The sequence below is a fragment of the Ranitomeya variabilis genome, chromosome 3 (assembly GCF_051348905.1).
Source record: "Ranitomeya variabilis isolate aRanVar5 chromosome 3, aRanVar5.hap1, whole genome shotgun sequence".
NCBI lineage: Eukaryota > Metazoa > Chordata > Amphibia > Anura > Dendrobatidae > Ranitomeya > Ranitomeya variabilis.
In genome coordinates this window covers 347,422,230-347,436,507 of record NC_135234.1, presented here as the reverse complement: position 1 = coordinate 347,436,507, position 14,278 = coordinate 347,422,230, and the positions used below count along the sequence as shown (strand labels likewise).

The 14,278-nt window shown below is 44.8% G+C and overlaps 1 protein-coding gene across 1 annotated transcript in view; it reads left to right on the top strand.

The window, feature by feature from the left end:
* Window positions 1-14,278, top strand: part of GRIK3 (glutamate ionotropic receptor kainate type subunit 3) — an 811,677-nt gene that overhangs the window by 342,585 nt on the left and 454,814 nt on the right. The window contains exons 3-5 of the mRNA XM_077295874.1: window positions 169-426; window positions 1,071-1,252; window positions 11,102-11,155. Coding sequence (XP_077151989.1) covers window positions 169-426; window positions 1,071-1,252; window positions 11,102-11,155 — 494 coding nt within the window. The remainder of the gene's footprint in view (window positions 1-168; window positions 427-1,070; window positions 1,253-11,101; window positions 11,156-14,278) is intronic.

Genomic DNA, 14,278 nt, shown 5'->3' with positions numbered 1-14,278 from the left:
TAAGTATAATGATAGTATTAAGTTCATAAAATGGAATGAAGAAAATCCAGGCTAGTGAAATATTGATGTATAAAAGGTCAGAGATGGTCCCATAATAATAAATATAATAGGGATCATTTTCTAGCAGTTTTAACACATGGACAAATATTATTGCATTTTTTATTCCAGCTTGTGACCAGCTGGCTCTTGGAGTTGTTGCCATCTTTGGTCCATCACACAGTTCTTCATCTAACGCTGTGCAGTCTATTTGCAACGCACTGGAAGTGCCACACATTCAGGTCCGATGGAAGCACCACCCTCTAGATAACAGAGACTCCTTCTACGTAAACTTGTACCCAGACTATGCCTCTCTTAGTCACGCCATTCTGGATCTTGTACAATTTTTAAAGTGGAGATCAGCCACAGTGGTCTATGATGACAGCACAGGTATGATGATGTGATAACAATATGAAAATAGATTATTTATGTGCAAGAATATCTTCAAGCATTTAACTTCACTCTTTCATGCACAGCAGTTATACTTACAAGCCTTCCACATGTGAAATCATCAGACAATGTACAAAAAGAAACAATCATTCTCATTATTCATTAACCAAACTACACAGTTTATTATTCTATAGAGATATAGGTAAATTTGTGAACGAAGGTAGTGTAATATTGGTATGCAGGTGAAAAGTGCCCCCCAACGTCAATGTTACTGGCACCCCAGTCCTACACTGCATGGTGCCCACTGAAAGTGGCTGGAATTGGGATCCACTGAGTAACAGAGCACACACACACAAAAAGTTTTCTAATGTACACAACCTTTTCATATATTTTTGAAGCTAATACTTTATTGAAACTCCAATAAAGATTATCATTTTGTATCTATGAGGCTGAGATGTATGGGTTGGTTATGTATTTATTTCACAGACTATAATTTTATTTTAATATGGATTTATATCTGCTTTTAGAGTTTTATTATTATTTCATAGTAACCTACTGTTCACAAAATGTACAAAAAAATTATTGTGTGCAATTTCCCACTATATGATTTCCCTCAGTTCACAGTTCTTGATATACTCTCATAGGTCTTATCCGTTTGCAAGAGCTCATTATGGCCCCTGCCAGATATAACATCCGGTTAAAAATCCGCCAACTCCCTCCAGAATCTGAGGATGCCCGACCACTTCTGAAAGAAATGAAGAGAGGAAGGGAATTCCGCATTATCTTTGATTGCAGTCATGTCATGGCAGCACAAATCCTCCGGCAGGTGGGTACAAATAAGAAATGATTCATTGGCTCTGTATTCACCCCAGCAGTCCAGCTTTGATTAGCGATTTGTGGCGCTAGTGTTTTTGATTTACTCTTGAACTCTACTGCTACTTATTAATTTTCACACCGATAGCCCAGTGGGATTCATCACATCTCTCCATATGTTCAGTGTCATTCATTAGCAAGTGTTAATCTCTGTCCTTCCTGTTACCCGGTATATGTTCAATCAATACTCCACGTAGTGACTTTGGTAATTGTTTTTTTTCTTAATGCGATGTTTTCTTCATGAACCTTTCTCCTATTTTAACAGGTTTACTTTTTTGCTTTCTCTCTTCATTAGCAGAGTTATCTAGGATATAAACGCAGTATGTTATACTTACAAATGTTAAACGTATCATTAACAAGTATTGTAACATATTAACAACATAAGGCATCATTAAGGCAGAAGTAACTATGCTAAGTACTGATTTTTTTTTACATTTGGAGCCCATATTGCATTGCTCACACATATAATATAATGTAATACAGATGCAAAAATATGCTTAAAAAAAAACAAGAATTGAAATCTAACTTTCATTGTTCAGTAACTAACACAGTAACGTTGTTTAGTGCAGACATTATTCTGTACATTAACACATACAATGTAAGTGTAGTATGCAGGTACAAGCTGTACCACTGCACACCTGTGTTTCACCGTAGCATGCTCCATCAGGTGCTACAATACACATAATTTCCCCACCTGCCCTCCTGTTTCCAGAAACATATAGGAGAGAATACATATGTGATACCGTGCCATATGAATGCACCATATAGCCATACACAGCGCCTATGTTTTTATAATATTGGAGCGAGAAGGTCTGTGCCTCCATATAGGCTCTGTGCACACTCCTCACACTAAATGAATCTGGGTCAGCCAGTGCCTGTAAAGCTGTAGATAATTATGAAAAATGTTTTCTAGGGAATTTAAATTGATATTTAAATGGCACTGACTAAAAAAAAATAAAAGATGCCAAACTCAGCTTGATTCATTCAGGTCTGTCACTTCAATGTAACCACTGTTAGGGGTCGAGTTCCCGCCTCTGCACAGAGGGAATATCGGGCCATCTCCGCTGCGGTCTCCCATTCTTCTCCTGCCGCAGTGGAGCCTGCTCAGCAGAGACGTCAGTCCCAGTGTCTCGCTCAGTCTGACTCTGTACAAAGGGTTACTGCTGCTTTTCCAGACTTCTTGAGTCAGTGTCACCTGCAGGGGCTGGGTTCTTCTTCGTACAGAAGAAGAACGGGGTACTACGTCCATGCATAGATTACAGGGGTCTTAACACCATCACCATTAAGAATAAGTATTTTCTGCCCCTGATATTGGAGCTCTTTGATAAGCTTCGGGGAGCAAGGGTATTCACAAAATTAGATCTGCGGGATGCTTACAACCTGATTCGCATCCGTGAGGGGGACGAATGGAAGACAGCTTTTAACACCAGGGATGGGCACTATGAATATCTGGTGATGCCCTTCGGGCTCTGTAATGCCCCAGCCATTTTCCAAGACTTTGTTAACGATATCTTCTGGGATATGCTCTCCACTTCGGTTGTTGTCTATCTGGATGATATTCTCATCTACTCTCCAGATATTGACTCCCACCGTTGAGATGTTGGCAGAGTCTTCGACCTCTTACGGGCAAATTCCCTCTATGCAAAGTTGGAGAAGTGTATGTTTGAGCAGGTATCTTTACCTTTCCTGGGCTATATCATCTCCGCCCAGGGATTGGCTATGGATCCTGCCAAACTACAGGCTGTGATGGACTGGCAAGAACCCCATTCTCTTAAAGCGGTGCAGCACTTTATGGGGTTCATTAATTACTATCGTTAGTTCATTCCCCACTTCTCCACTTTGATAGCTCCCTTGGTAGTCCTCACCAAGAAGGGAGCAAATCCCAAATTGTGGTCTGAAGAGGTCTCCAAGGCCTTCTCTTCTACTAAGTCGCATTTTGCTAGCGCTCCCATCCTACATCGCCCTGATGTAGATAAGCCATTTATCATGGAGGTGGATGCCTCATCCATTGGTGCTGGAGCAGTCCTTTTCCAAAAGGATGCTCAAGGTCGGAAGCATCCTTGCTGCTTCTTCTCCATCGCTTCCCTGCTCCGACCTTTGCTCCTGGCGACTTAGTGTGGCTCTCCGCCCGTAACATCAGGCTGCGTGTTGAGTCCACTAAGTTTGCACCTCACTACTTGGGTCCCTTCAAGGTCCTCAAACAGGTTAACCGTGTGGTCTACCATCTGGCCCTTCCTCCACGCCTAGGTATCAACGACACCTTTCATGTGTCCCTCCTTAAGCCCGTATACATGTCCCGGTTTTCTGAGTCATCTGCCGGGACATCGGGTTCGTCTATGGACGATTACGAGGTGAACGCTATTTTGGGGTGCAAGGTGGTACGTGACAAAAAAATTTATTTGGTGGACTAGAAGGGTTATGGTCCTGAGAGCCTGCTGAGCACATTCAGGCTCCGCAGCTCATTGCTGCCTTCGAGCGTAGCGAGGCCCAGGGGGGAGTGATGTTGGGGGTCTGCCTCTGCACAGGGGGAATCTCGGGCCATCTCCGCTGCGGTCTCCCATTCTTCTCCTGCCACAGTGGAGCCTGCTCAGCGGAGACGTCAGTCCCAGCATCTCGCTCAGTCGGACTCTGTACAAAGGGTTACTGCTGCTTTTCCAGCTTCTGCCATTGAAGTCAGTGCTGGGCAGCGGCAAGCTGACGCTTCAAGGACTAAGTCCTGCTTTTCTCATTCTGAGCATGCCCAGAGTAAGATCTCTCAGTGGAGATTGAGGGTCACATGTTCAGATACTGTAGCTAAATCCATTGGTCCTCCAGGAAGGTTCTGAAGGTGCTCACGCTCTGTAGCAGCCTCTCATTGGTCCTTTTAGGAAAGTCCTGTACTTGTTGCAGCTATTTAAGGCTGTCATGACCGCACGGCCATGCGCTAGTATTGAATCTGTTACGTGCATGCGCCAGTGTGGTCATTTATGTGTGTTCAGGGACTCGGCTGAAATAAGCCCCCAGAATGCCGGCACCTCCGGCGAGGAGATTGTGTGCATGGATTTAGGGCCCCAGCTGAAATAAGCCCCTAGATTACCGGCTCCTCTGGTGAGGAGATTGTATGTTTGCATGACCACTGACTGCTCTCTGATGGGCAGTTAACCTGTGCTCCTGTGAAGCCTAACAGGGCACAGAGCTTTCCTTTCTTGGCTACTCTATGAGGTAACAGAGCTAGTCTATACCGCCAAATAGTGCCACCATTTACTAGCAGCAGGTTCCCCTGCACGGTGGACCCCGGGCTGTGAACGCATCAATAGTAATAAACATCTATATTTACTTGGTGCGTTCCGCTAGCCCTAACACCCACTGGTCTGTGCTTTTGGTTCCGTCCTTAGCAAAATTGAAGTGCCCAATTTGCCAATTACTTGCACAGAATGGGTGAACTGGTACTTCTGCTGGGTTCACCTCCATTCTTACTCATCCTATTCTCTACAAATGGTAACCTGCCTCAGCCAATGGTGGGCTGAGCAGGCATTTCCAACTATTTCCACTATGTCAAGGGAGGGACCAGGAAGGACAGACCAGTGCAGATCTCGCAGCATTAGCTGAAGGTGACGGCTGAGGATCAGTATGACTTCTTTTATGTTTGTTGTTGTTGTTGCTTTAAGCAGTTTGTGCCATTTCAAGCCTTCATATCCTCTGGATAACCCTTTAATTTCATTACTCAATATTGTACTGTAGCTCATATAAAATTAAATTTAGTAAACCAAACTATGTAATTTGGATGCACAATGTTAGGGCTAGCGGAATGCACCAAATAATAAGAGAAAAGGTATAAGGTGCGTTCGCTGCCCGGGGTCCACCGTGCAGAGATGGAACCTGCTGCTAAGCAATGACAGACTATATGGCGGTACAATGAGGATACACACACGGGTTAGCTTCACCCTGTGTGAAAAAAGCGAACCCTATTGCGTCCCAGGGCCGCAGTACCGCATGTAACAGAAATAATAAAGTACCATGAGAGTGCATGCAGAGCCGCACTGACGGACGCCACTAACCACCCAGACTTGGGTTCGGAAACTGCGGTGATAGCGCATGGCGCTGCACTGGCGGACACAGCAATAGACGCTGTTTGTGTACTATGTTGGTAAAGTCGGGCACAAGATTACAATCATGCTCCTTACGTGAGCATTCAAACACAAGGGAGGGGATGATTAATGAGCGACTTTCACTCACAACACACACATGTAAACAAGTGTATACTAGTGCATGGCCGTGCGTCCATGCGAACCTTTTATAGCTGCAGCAAGTTCAGGACCTTCCCAGAGGACCAATGAGCACTGCTACAGTAACTGAGCAGCTTCAGGACCTTCCTAGAGGACCAATAGGAGCTGCTGCAGTACCTGAGCATGTGACCCCAGACCTCCACTGAGAGGTCTTACCTTGGGCATGCTCAGAAGGGGAAAAGCAGGACTTAGTCCCAGAGACGTCTGCTCGCCGCTGATCAGTACAGGCTACAATGGCAGAGCCTGGAAAGGCAGCAGTAACCCTTTGCACAGAATCAGACTCAGCGAGATGCTGGGACCGACGTCTCCGCTGAGCAGTCTCCATTGCGGCTGATGCAGAATGAGAGACCGCAGCAGACATGGCTCAATATTCCCCCTGTGCAGCGGCGGGAACTCGACTCCTAACACACTTTTAAGTGAAACAATTGAAAATAACTGAAAGGTCACTTAAGAGTCTCGTCACTAAGCTTCACAGTAAATTGTGGTGACTGGTGCAGCACAATGGAGGATAATTCAGTCATGGAATTTACTCTGGTAATGCATTTCAGCCGTCCATCATACAAACCTTTTACTTTACTCTTTCTATTAAAATTGTCATGTAAAAGTTTAACACTTATTAATATAATGCTATAAAGTGATTGATAGCAATCTGCATTAGAATTCATTAAAGGGGTTGTCCACTACTAGGACCAGAGGTATATCTAGGTTTTCTGGCAACCGGGGTTGGAATTCAGTTTGGCGCCCCCCCCTCCCCCCTACAGCACATATTCGATTTGCACACTTAGTCAGGTGTCGACAAGCTGCTCTCCCAAATTCTCTCAATGTTCAGGGAAAAACTGAGAGAAGCTCTTTGTCACGTGACTGTCAGTATGAAAATCGCATATGAGTAAAGCAGCCATGTGATGACTATGGAACCTGCAGAGCTGTATCCTGACATTGAGGATATTACATGCTGTTTGGATTGGCTACAGAGCTTAATTTTATACTTAAAGAGTGTGTCCAGGTTTGAGATCAAAGCCTGCAGTCATTCTATGTGACTGCATGATTCTGAATTCACACAGTGCATGCACTGCACACTTTTAGGATTCTCCCTTGCCAGTGGCAAGAGTGGACGGTCATGTCAGCACAAGTATGTGATTTGAATATTTCTGACCACACTCTGACTAGACTTGTCCTGCCCTGCTCAATTTATTTTCATTGAGTGAGACCACACATATCTAGTCAGTATGTGACTGCATGTATGCAAATCTCCGACAGGAGAGAATCCTAACAGCGTGAAGTGCAAACTGTGAGAATTCAGATGTCTGCAGTTGAAGCGCCCCCAGATGCAGGGCCGTGGGGTACTCAGTACCGGGCCTCTCAGTCTCGGTCCTAGGGTTGTCACGGTGGCTAGACCCAGTCCGTGACCCTGCTAAGGGGCGTCCAATGAAAGGTGTGATGAGGATGCGTGGTGCAGGCCGTGATGAATAACGAGGACACAGGGTTGCAGTCTCTTTACCTCTTTACTGAAGGCTTTGGGATCCGCAATCCAGAGTACTGCTAGCAGGGCTGGCTGAGACCGGCCGGTCCGAAAGCACATCCAGAGTTTCCTTTGCAGGTGGAAATCAGTGCCTACCTTCTAGCGCCTGTGTGTTGTAGTACTTCCCTGCTGAGCACCACGGGATAGTCCTCACAACTGTTGTGTCTGTTTCTGATGTTCTTTCTCACAACTCGTATTTGTTCTGATGTTCTTTCTCTGTCCCCCAGATGATATGGCTAGGACGCACCCGTATGACGGGTAGGCCTGGAGTTCTTCCGGGACCCTAGCGTTGCCCCTCTCCCACAATTGCCCCCTATGTCTGCTTAGGTGATTTAGGTGAGACAGCCAACCTATAATCAACTGTCCTGCCGCTGTTTGAAGTAATGCTTGGAGCCCAATACTTCCTCGGCGTTCCGGCCACCGGCTACGCGCCTCAGTAGGATGTTGACACGATCTTAAGGCACGACTCCTACTGGCTTTATCTCCTTTTTGCTGCAATCTCGTTTCTCACTTCTCCACAATAAACCTCGCTTCGTTTCCTTTCTTAGGATGCCACCGCAACGGGTGCAGGCGCGGCTCGGTAACGTTCTGTTCTTTTCGCTAGGCCACTGTCAGGATCCTACCCCTGACAGAGACCCCCCTGAATCTTTCTCTGCAACACCCTCTGCCACAGGGTGTTGCCTGGATCCGACCCAGTCAGCTTCTGACTAACTTCCTATCCAGCCCCCTGTTTTACCAGATTGTGAGGAGTGGCCTAATACATAGAACCCTTTGCTCCCCCTGGTGGCCAGAGTGTGAAGTGTAATGTGTGACTGTGATACCTGGTCAGGTGAACTCCTTAAGTGCCATCAGACATACCATAATTTCCCTTAGTGGCGGAGCATCAGTACTGCAACGACCAGGACTCTGGGGCGCTGCACAGTCACATAGAAAGACTGCAATCTCAGCAAGAACTTGGACAACCCCTTTAATGCTCCTAACATAAATAAAAATATGAGAATTGGTCAGTATCACAAAAAATTTTTTTTACATCCAGGTACCTGATAGATTATATTGTTTCTGGAGTCGTTCTCCTTCTCTTCTTCTTCATTTTGTCCAGCTCTTCTCTGCAGACTTCCATTTTACCCAGTGTTCTGCAGCACATCCCCACCCATTGTTTTTAAAGAAAGCAGTGTCTTTATAATGCTCATGAATAAAAAACATCTGCCCTACGCTGAGCCCTTAAATAAATAATTGCCCCTCACTTTATTCCCTGCACAAGATATGACCCTCACACTGTGCCTCTTATGGTACATGCCCTCCACACTGTCCCCTCCTTTCCATACTGGACCCTCTCGTCACACTCTCCTGTAACACTCCACCCGCGATACTGCCCACTCTCTATACTGTGCCCCTTCATTGCACTCCTCTTTCTTAGGATACTGTCTGCTCCTGGCTGTGCCCTTATACTGTTCACCACACTACTCAGTCCCTATTCTGTGCCCACTTATACTTCCCCATATTGTCTACTCATGTTTCCCCGTTTCCCCTTCCCTCTTCATGTACCCCCCCTGCTAAACAAACTGTCTCCTCACATATTTACCCCATTGCTCTCCATATTTCCTACTTACACATCCCCCCTGACTCACCTTACTGTGTCCGCACACATCCCATCACCCTCGCACCCTGCATACATTTTCCCCTTGCTACTCATGCTGTGTCCACACCCATCTCACCGAGGGTCCTGGAAGGGCTGATTCTTAGGAAGGAAGGCTGTCGGAAATAAGCAGGGCGTGTCCAAGGGTGAGTATATACCTAATAGGAATATACTCACCCTCGGCTTCGTTCCGGCAGCCTTCCTTCCTAAGAATCAGCCCTTCCAGGACCCTCGGTGACGTCATGGTGACGTCGCGGCTTGTGATTGGTCGCGCGAGCGGTCACATGGGCGGCGCGCGACCAATCACAAGCCGCGACGTCACCGCGACGTCACCGCAAGGTCCTGGAAGGCTGATTCTAAGGAAGGAAGGTTCCCGGTTAGTACCAGGGCCCGTCAGAGGGTAAGTATGGCGATATTTTTTATTTTAATTCTTTATTTTACACTTAAATCTGAATTCCGATACCAATTCCCGATATCTTAAACATATCGGGAATCGGTATCGGAATTCCGATTCCAGATTCAGAAGATCGCCGACTTCATGGCCGACCCCACACAGGGGTCGGGTTTCATGAAACCCGACTTTGCCAAAAGTCGGCGACTTCTGAAAATTGCCGACCCGTTTCGCTCAACCCTACTTACCACTTCTCTATTTTGTTTACCGGCTAGTGACGTCAGCAGCGTGATCGCATGACCTGATCTCGCTGCTGGTGTCTCTTTGACATGGAGGTCAGAGCTTCAATTGTAAGATGCGAGTACAATTGATCACTGGGAGCCGGCATGCTGAAGCTTCTCTTTGGCATCTGTCAGTTTGACAGCTGGCTCAGAGAGCTGCTGATTCCCAGTTCAGGGGGCAGCAGAATGCTGGAGGAGGAGACACATCGGATCACTGCATTAGGCAGCTTTACTGTGCCCCTTTGCCAGCCTCGCCCAGGGCACATGCCTCGCCTGCCCACCCTAGATATTCCTCTGACTAGGACAACTCATTCTTGATCTAAATATTTGGCGCTGATAAAATTAAAAAGCTTATACTCATCTCCCGTGCCAACGCCGTTCCATCCAGAGGTGTCGGCTCTCGCATTTCCATGGATCATGTGCAGTTGTAATGACATGCGAGCTCTGCACCCAATCAGCACTAGCATCACTGTCCCCACCTCCATATGATTAAGTGATTAACAGGGAGTGAGAGCTGTGCCTGGCTGCTCACTTACTTAAATGGGTTGATGGTTATAACTGGGTTACAATCAATTTATACAATGTGGTCACTCTGTTGTTACTAAAGCTCTGTTTGTGTTTAGAAATTGGAATTGAAAGGGGTTGGATACATTCCTTTCAGATCTTTTCAGGGTTATTGGAGTATTCACAACATGCTGCAAACTTATTCATCACAAATTTATTTTTTTTGAGAAACAATCTACAAAACCTGGCAAATTTGAATATCAAAAGATCTGACCACCTCTACGTAACACATAATGTCAAAAAGGACAATGTGTGATTGCAGATGTTAAAGCAAAACAAAAATACTAAATACTGAAGAAAAACTTATGAATATTCTTAGTTTTATCACTTTTTATTTATATTATATAGTTTTATCACATATTATAAATGATAAGAAAGTTATCGCATAAATTCTGGATTGCTATTGTAAGTAAAGATATTTTGAGCAAATATAACACTATTTCCAATGCTGCTACTATTTATATCAGTAAATATAATTATATTACTCAAAATATATAATTGCATAACAGTATAATTAATAAAATAATGTTATATAAATGAGTCATTATAAGAGAAATAAGACCTATAGGATTTTTCCTAAATTTCTTTCCTGCTTTTACCATTTTGTAACAAAACCTACTGTATGTCATTATTATATCTTAATGATAGGGGTTTTTTTAAGTGATTGCTGATTTGCAGATTGGTTATTGGTGTAATTTTAAAAAGTTTTTCAAATAAAAATTGCACCTAAGTCTAGGTGTAAGTTAACAATATATGTCTTCTGTATGCTAGGCACTATTCTTGAACCTTTTGGAAGATGGAAGTGAATTCATGTAGCATACACACTAAATTGCTAAATATATTTTTTAATAACCATTAAACAAATGATTGTCTAGTGAATAATTTTCACAATGATGCAGCCATACACATTTTCATCCAGGCTGGCAGTTACAGACAGATAGATGTCAGCTGTACAGCTCAGCCGGCACGTGGCTTGTCTGCAGTGACCTCAGCTTCTCAAGCAGTTTCATACAACCCATGCTTCCATCTGTCATACATAAGATGGATGTCTCTGAGGAATCATTTTTGAATCTAGGACTGCAATCAATGTCTAAAACTATGTTTCTAATTAGTTTCTCATGTTATACATTTCTGCTTGTTTTGCAGGCAATGGCAATGGGGATGATGACAGAATACTATCATTACATCTTTACCACATTGGTAAGGTTAATAAATTGTTTTGTCATTCTTATTCAAGTTTATTGTCCATCGTGTCTGCCATGGATAGGAAGTTATTTTTGTCATTGATGGAATGTTTATTGGTGCAATTGGAAAATATCAAAAACACTAGATACAGTGGGGAAAATAAGTATTTGATACACTGCCGATTTTGCAAGCTTTCCCAACTACAATGAATGGAGAGGTCTGTAATTCTTATCGTAGGTACACTTTAACTGTGAGTCAGAATCTAAAAAAAATCCAAAAACATGACATTGCCCTGCTGCCAAATTCATCAAAGTTTAACCATTACCTATGCCAGAAATGTTACTTTAGTCTGGCATAGTGCAAGAAGGAATATGCTACTAAGAAAATGCAGGAGACTCATTTAGTGGTGTGAACCTCTTAGTGAAGGGCCATGTTGAAGTAAGATGCACCAAATTCAATAATACTAAGGCCCCTTATTTTTGAATTTATGAAAATTTTCAAAATATTAGTTAGCATTTGTAGGCAGGAAACTTGTGTGTGACTAGTCCTGCTTTCAGCGATGGATACAATTGTGTCCAGCCAAAGCACCTTTCTAAGAGCTACAGTAAATAGCTAAAAGGCTCATTACATTTCATATGAATGTTCTTTAACCCCTTCCCGACCTGTGACGCCACGTAGGCATCATGAAAGTTGGTGCCAATCCGACCTGTGACGCCTATGTGGCGTCATGGAAGGATCATGTCCCTGCAGATCAGGTGAAAGGGTTAACTCCAATTTCACCCGATCTGCAGGGACAGGGGGAGTGGTACTTTAGCCCAGGGGGGTGGCTTTGCCCCCACGTGGCTACGATCGGTCTGAGTGGCTGTTGAAAGTGAAACAGCCAATCAGAGAGATTTGTAATATTTCACCTATGAAAATGGTGAAATATTACAATCCAGCCATGGTCGATGCTACAATATCATCGGACATGGCTGGAAACCCTGATCTGCCCCACCCCACCGCCACCGATCGCCTCCCTAGTTCTCCGTCCTGTGCTCCACTCCCATCCGTCCGCCTGTCCGCTCCCCCGTGCTCCGATCCCACCCCCCGTGCTCCGATCCCTCGTGCTCTGATCCCCCCTCATACTTACCGAGCTACCCGGTGTCCGTCTGTCTGCTCCATGGGCGCCGCCATCTTCCAAAATGGCGGGCGCATGCGCAGTGCGCCCGCCGAATCGGCCGGCCGGCAGATTCGTTCCATGTACATTTTGATCACTGTGATCAAAATAAAAAAAATAGTAAATGAACCCCCCCTTTATCTCCCCCATAGGTAGGGACAATAATAAAAATAAAGAAAATATATTTACTTTTATTTTTACACTAGGGTTAGGGTTAGAACTAGGGTTAGGGTTAGGGTGAGGGTTAGGGTTAGAATTAGGGTGTTATGACCCCAATGGCGAGGGTCTCAGAGGAACGTGGAAGTCTGCAGAATACAAAAATCCAGCTCATAGGGCAGTGGTAACTGGGTTGACCATATATCTACTCCTAACGCCAACACTAGAAGTAGCCGGGGATCATTCCTACGTTGATTCTAGATGACACGCGCCAGCCGGAGAATCTAGCTACCCCTAGTAGAGGAAAACAAAGACCTTTCTTGCCTCCAGAGAAGGGGACCCCAAAGCTGGATAGAAGCCCCCCACAAATAATGACGGTGAGGTAAGAGGAAATGACAAACACAGAAATGAACCAGGTTTAGCACAGAGAGGCCCGCTTACTGATAGCAGAATAAAGAAAGGTAACTTATATGGTCAACAAAAACCCTATCAAAATCCACACTGGAAATTCAAGAACCCCCGAACCGTCTAACGGTCCGGGGGGAGAACACCAGCCCCCTAGAGCTTCCTACAAAGGTCAGGATTTAGATTTGGAACAAGCTGGACAAAAATACAAAAACCAAAACAAATAGCAAAAAGCAAAAGGCAGACTTAGCTGATATAACTGGAACCAGGATCAGTAGACAAGAGCACAGCAGACTAGCTCTGATAACTACGTTGCCAGGCATAGAACTGAAGGTCCAGGGAGCTTATATAGCAACACCCCTAACTAACGACCCAGGTGCGGATAAAAGGAATGACAGAAAAACCAGAGTCAAAAAACTAGTAACCACTAGAGGGAGCAAAAGCAAATTCACAACAGTACCCCCCCCTTAGTGAGGGGTCACCTGTCATGATCTCTGCAGGCAGAGATCATAGCAAGCCTATAGAGGGACAAGCTCTCGGAAGATGGAACTATACTGACCATGAACTAAGCCTGCCGCACAACTAGAAATAGCCAGGTAGCATTTCCTATTTATCGCTAGATGCCCAGCTCTGGCCTAAGACCTAAATAGCTAGCAGAGGGAAATATAAGACCTGGCTCACCTCTAGAGAAATATTCCAAAGAAGACAGTAGCCCCCCACATATAATGACGGTGAGTTCAGATGAAACAACAAACGCAGCAGGAAAATAGTCTTAGCAAATTTGAGGTCCGCTTACTAGATAGCAGAAGACAGATAGTATACTTTCATGGTCAGCAGAAAAACACTAACAAAACACCATCCAGAGATTACCTTAAACTCTGGCATTAACTCATAACGCCAGAGTAGCAATCCCTGATCAACGAGAGCTTTCCAGACACAGTAACAAAACTTCAGCTGTGAACTGGAACAAATAGGCAAAACAAAACATGGACAAAAGTCCAACTTATCTAGAAGTTGTCTAGAAGCAGGAACAAGCACTGAGAGGCATCAGATAACATTGTTGACCGGCAAGAAACCACCAGAGAAATGAGCTTAAATAGCGACACCCACTACTGATGGAAACAGGTGAAACAGGAAAGAGGATGACAAGTCCAATTCCACAAGCGGCCACCGGGGGAGCCCAGAATCCAAATTCACAACAGTACCCCCCCCTCAAGGAGGGGGCACCGAACCCTCACCAGATCCACCAGGGCGACCAGGATGAGCCCTATGGAAGGCACGAACAAGATCAGAAGCATGAACATCAGATGCATTGACCCAAGAATTATCCTCCTGGCCGTAACCCTTCCATTTGACCAGATACTGGAGTCTCCGTCTGGAAACACGAGAGTCCAAAATTTTCTCCACAACGTACTCCAACT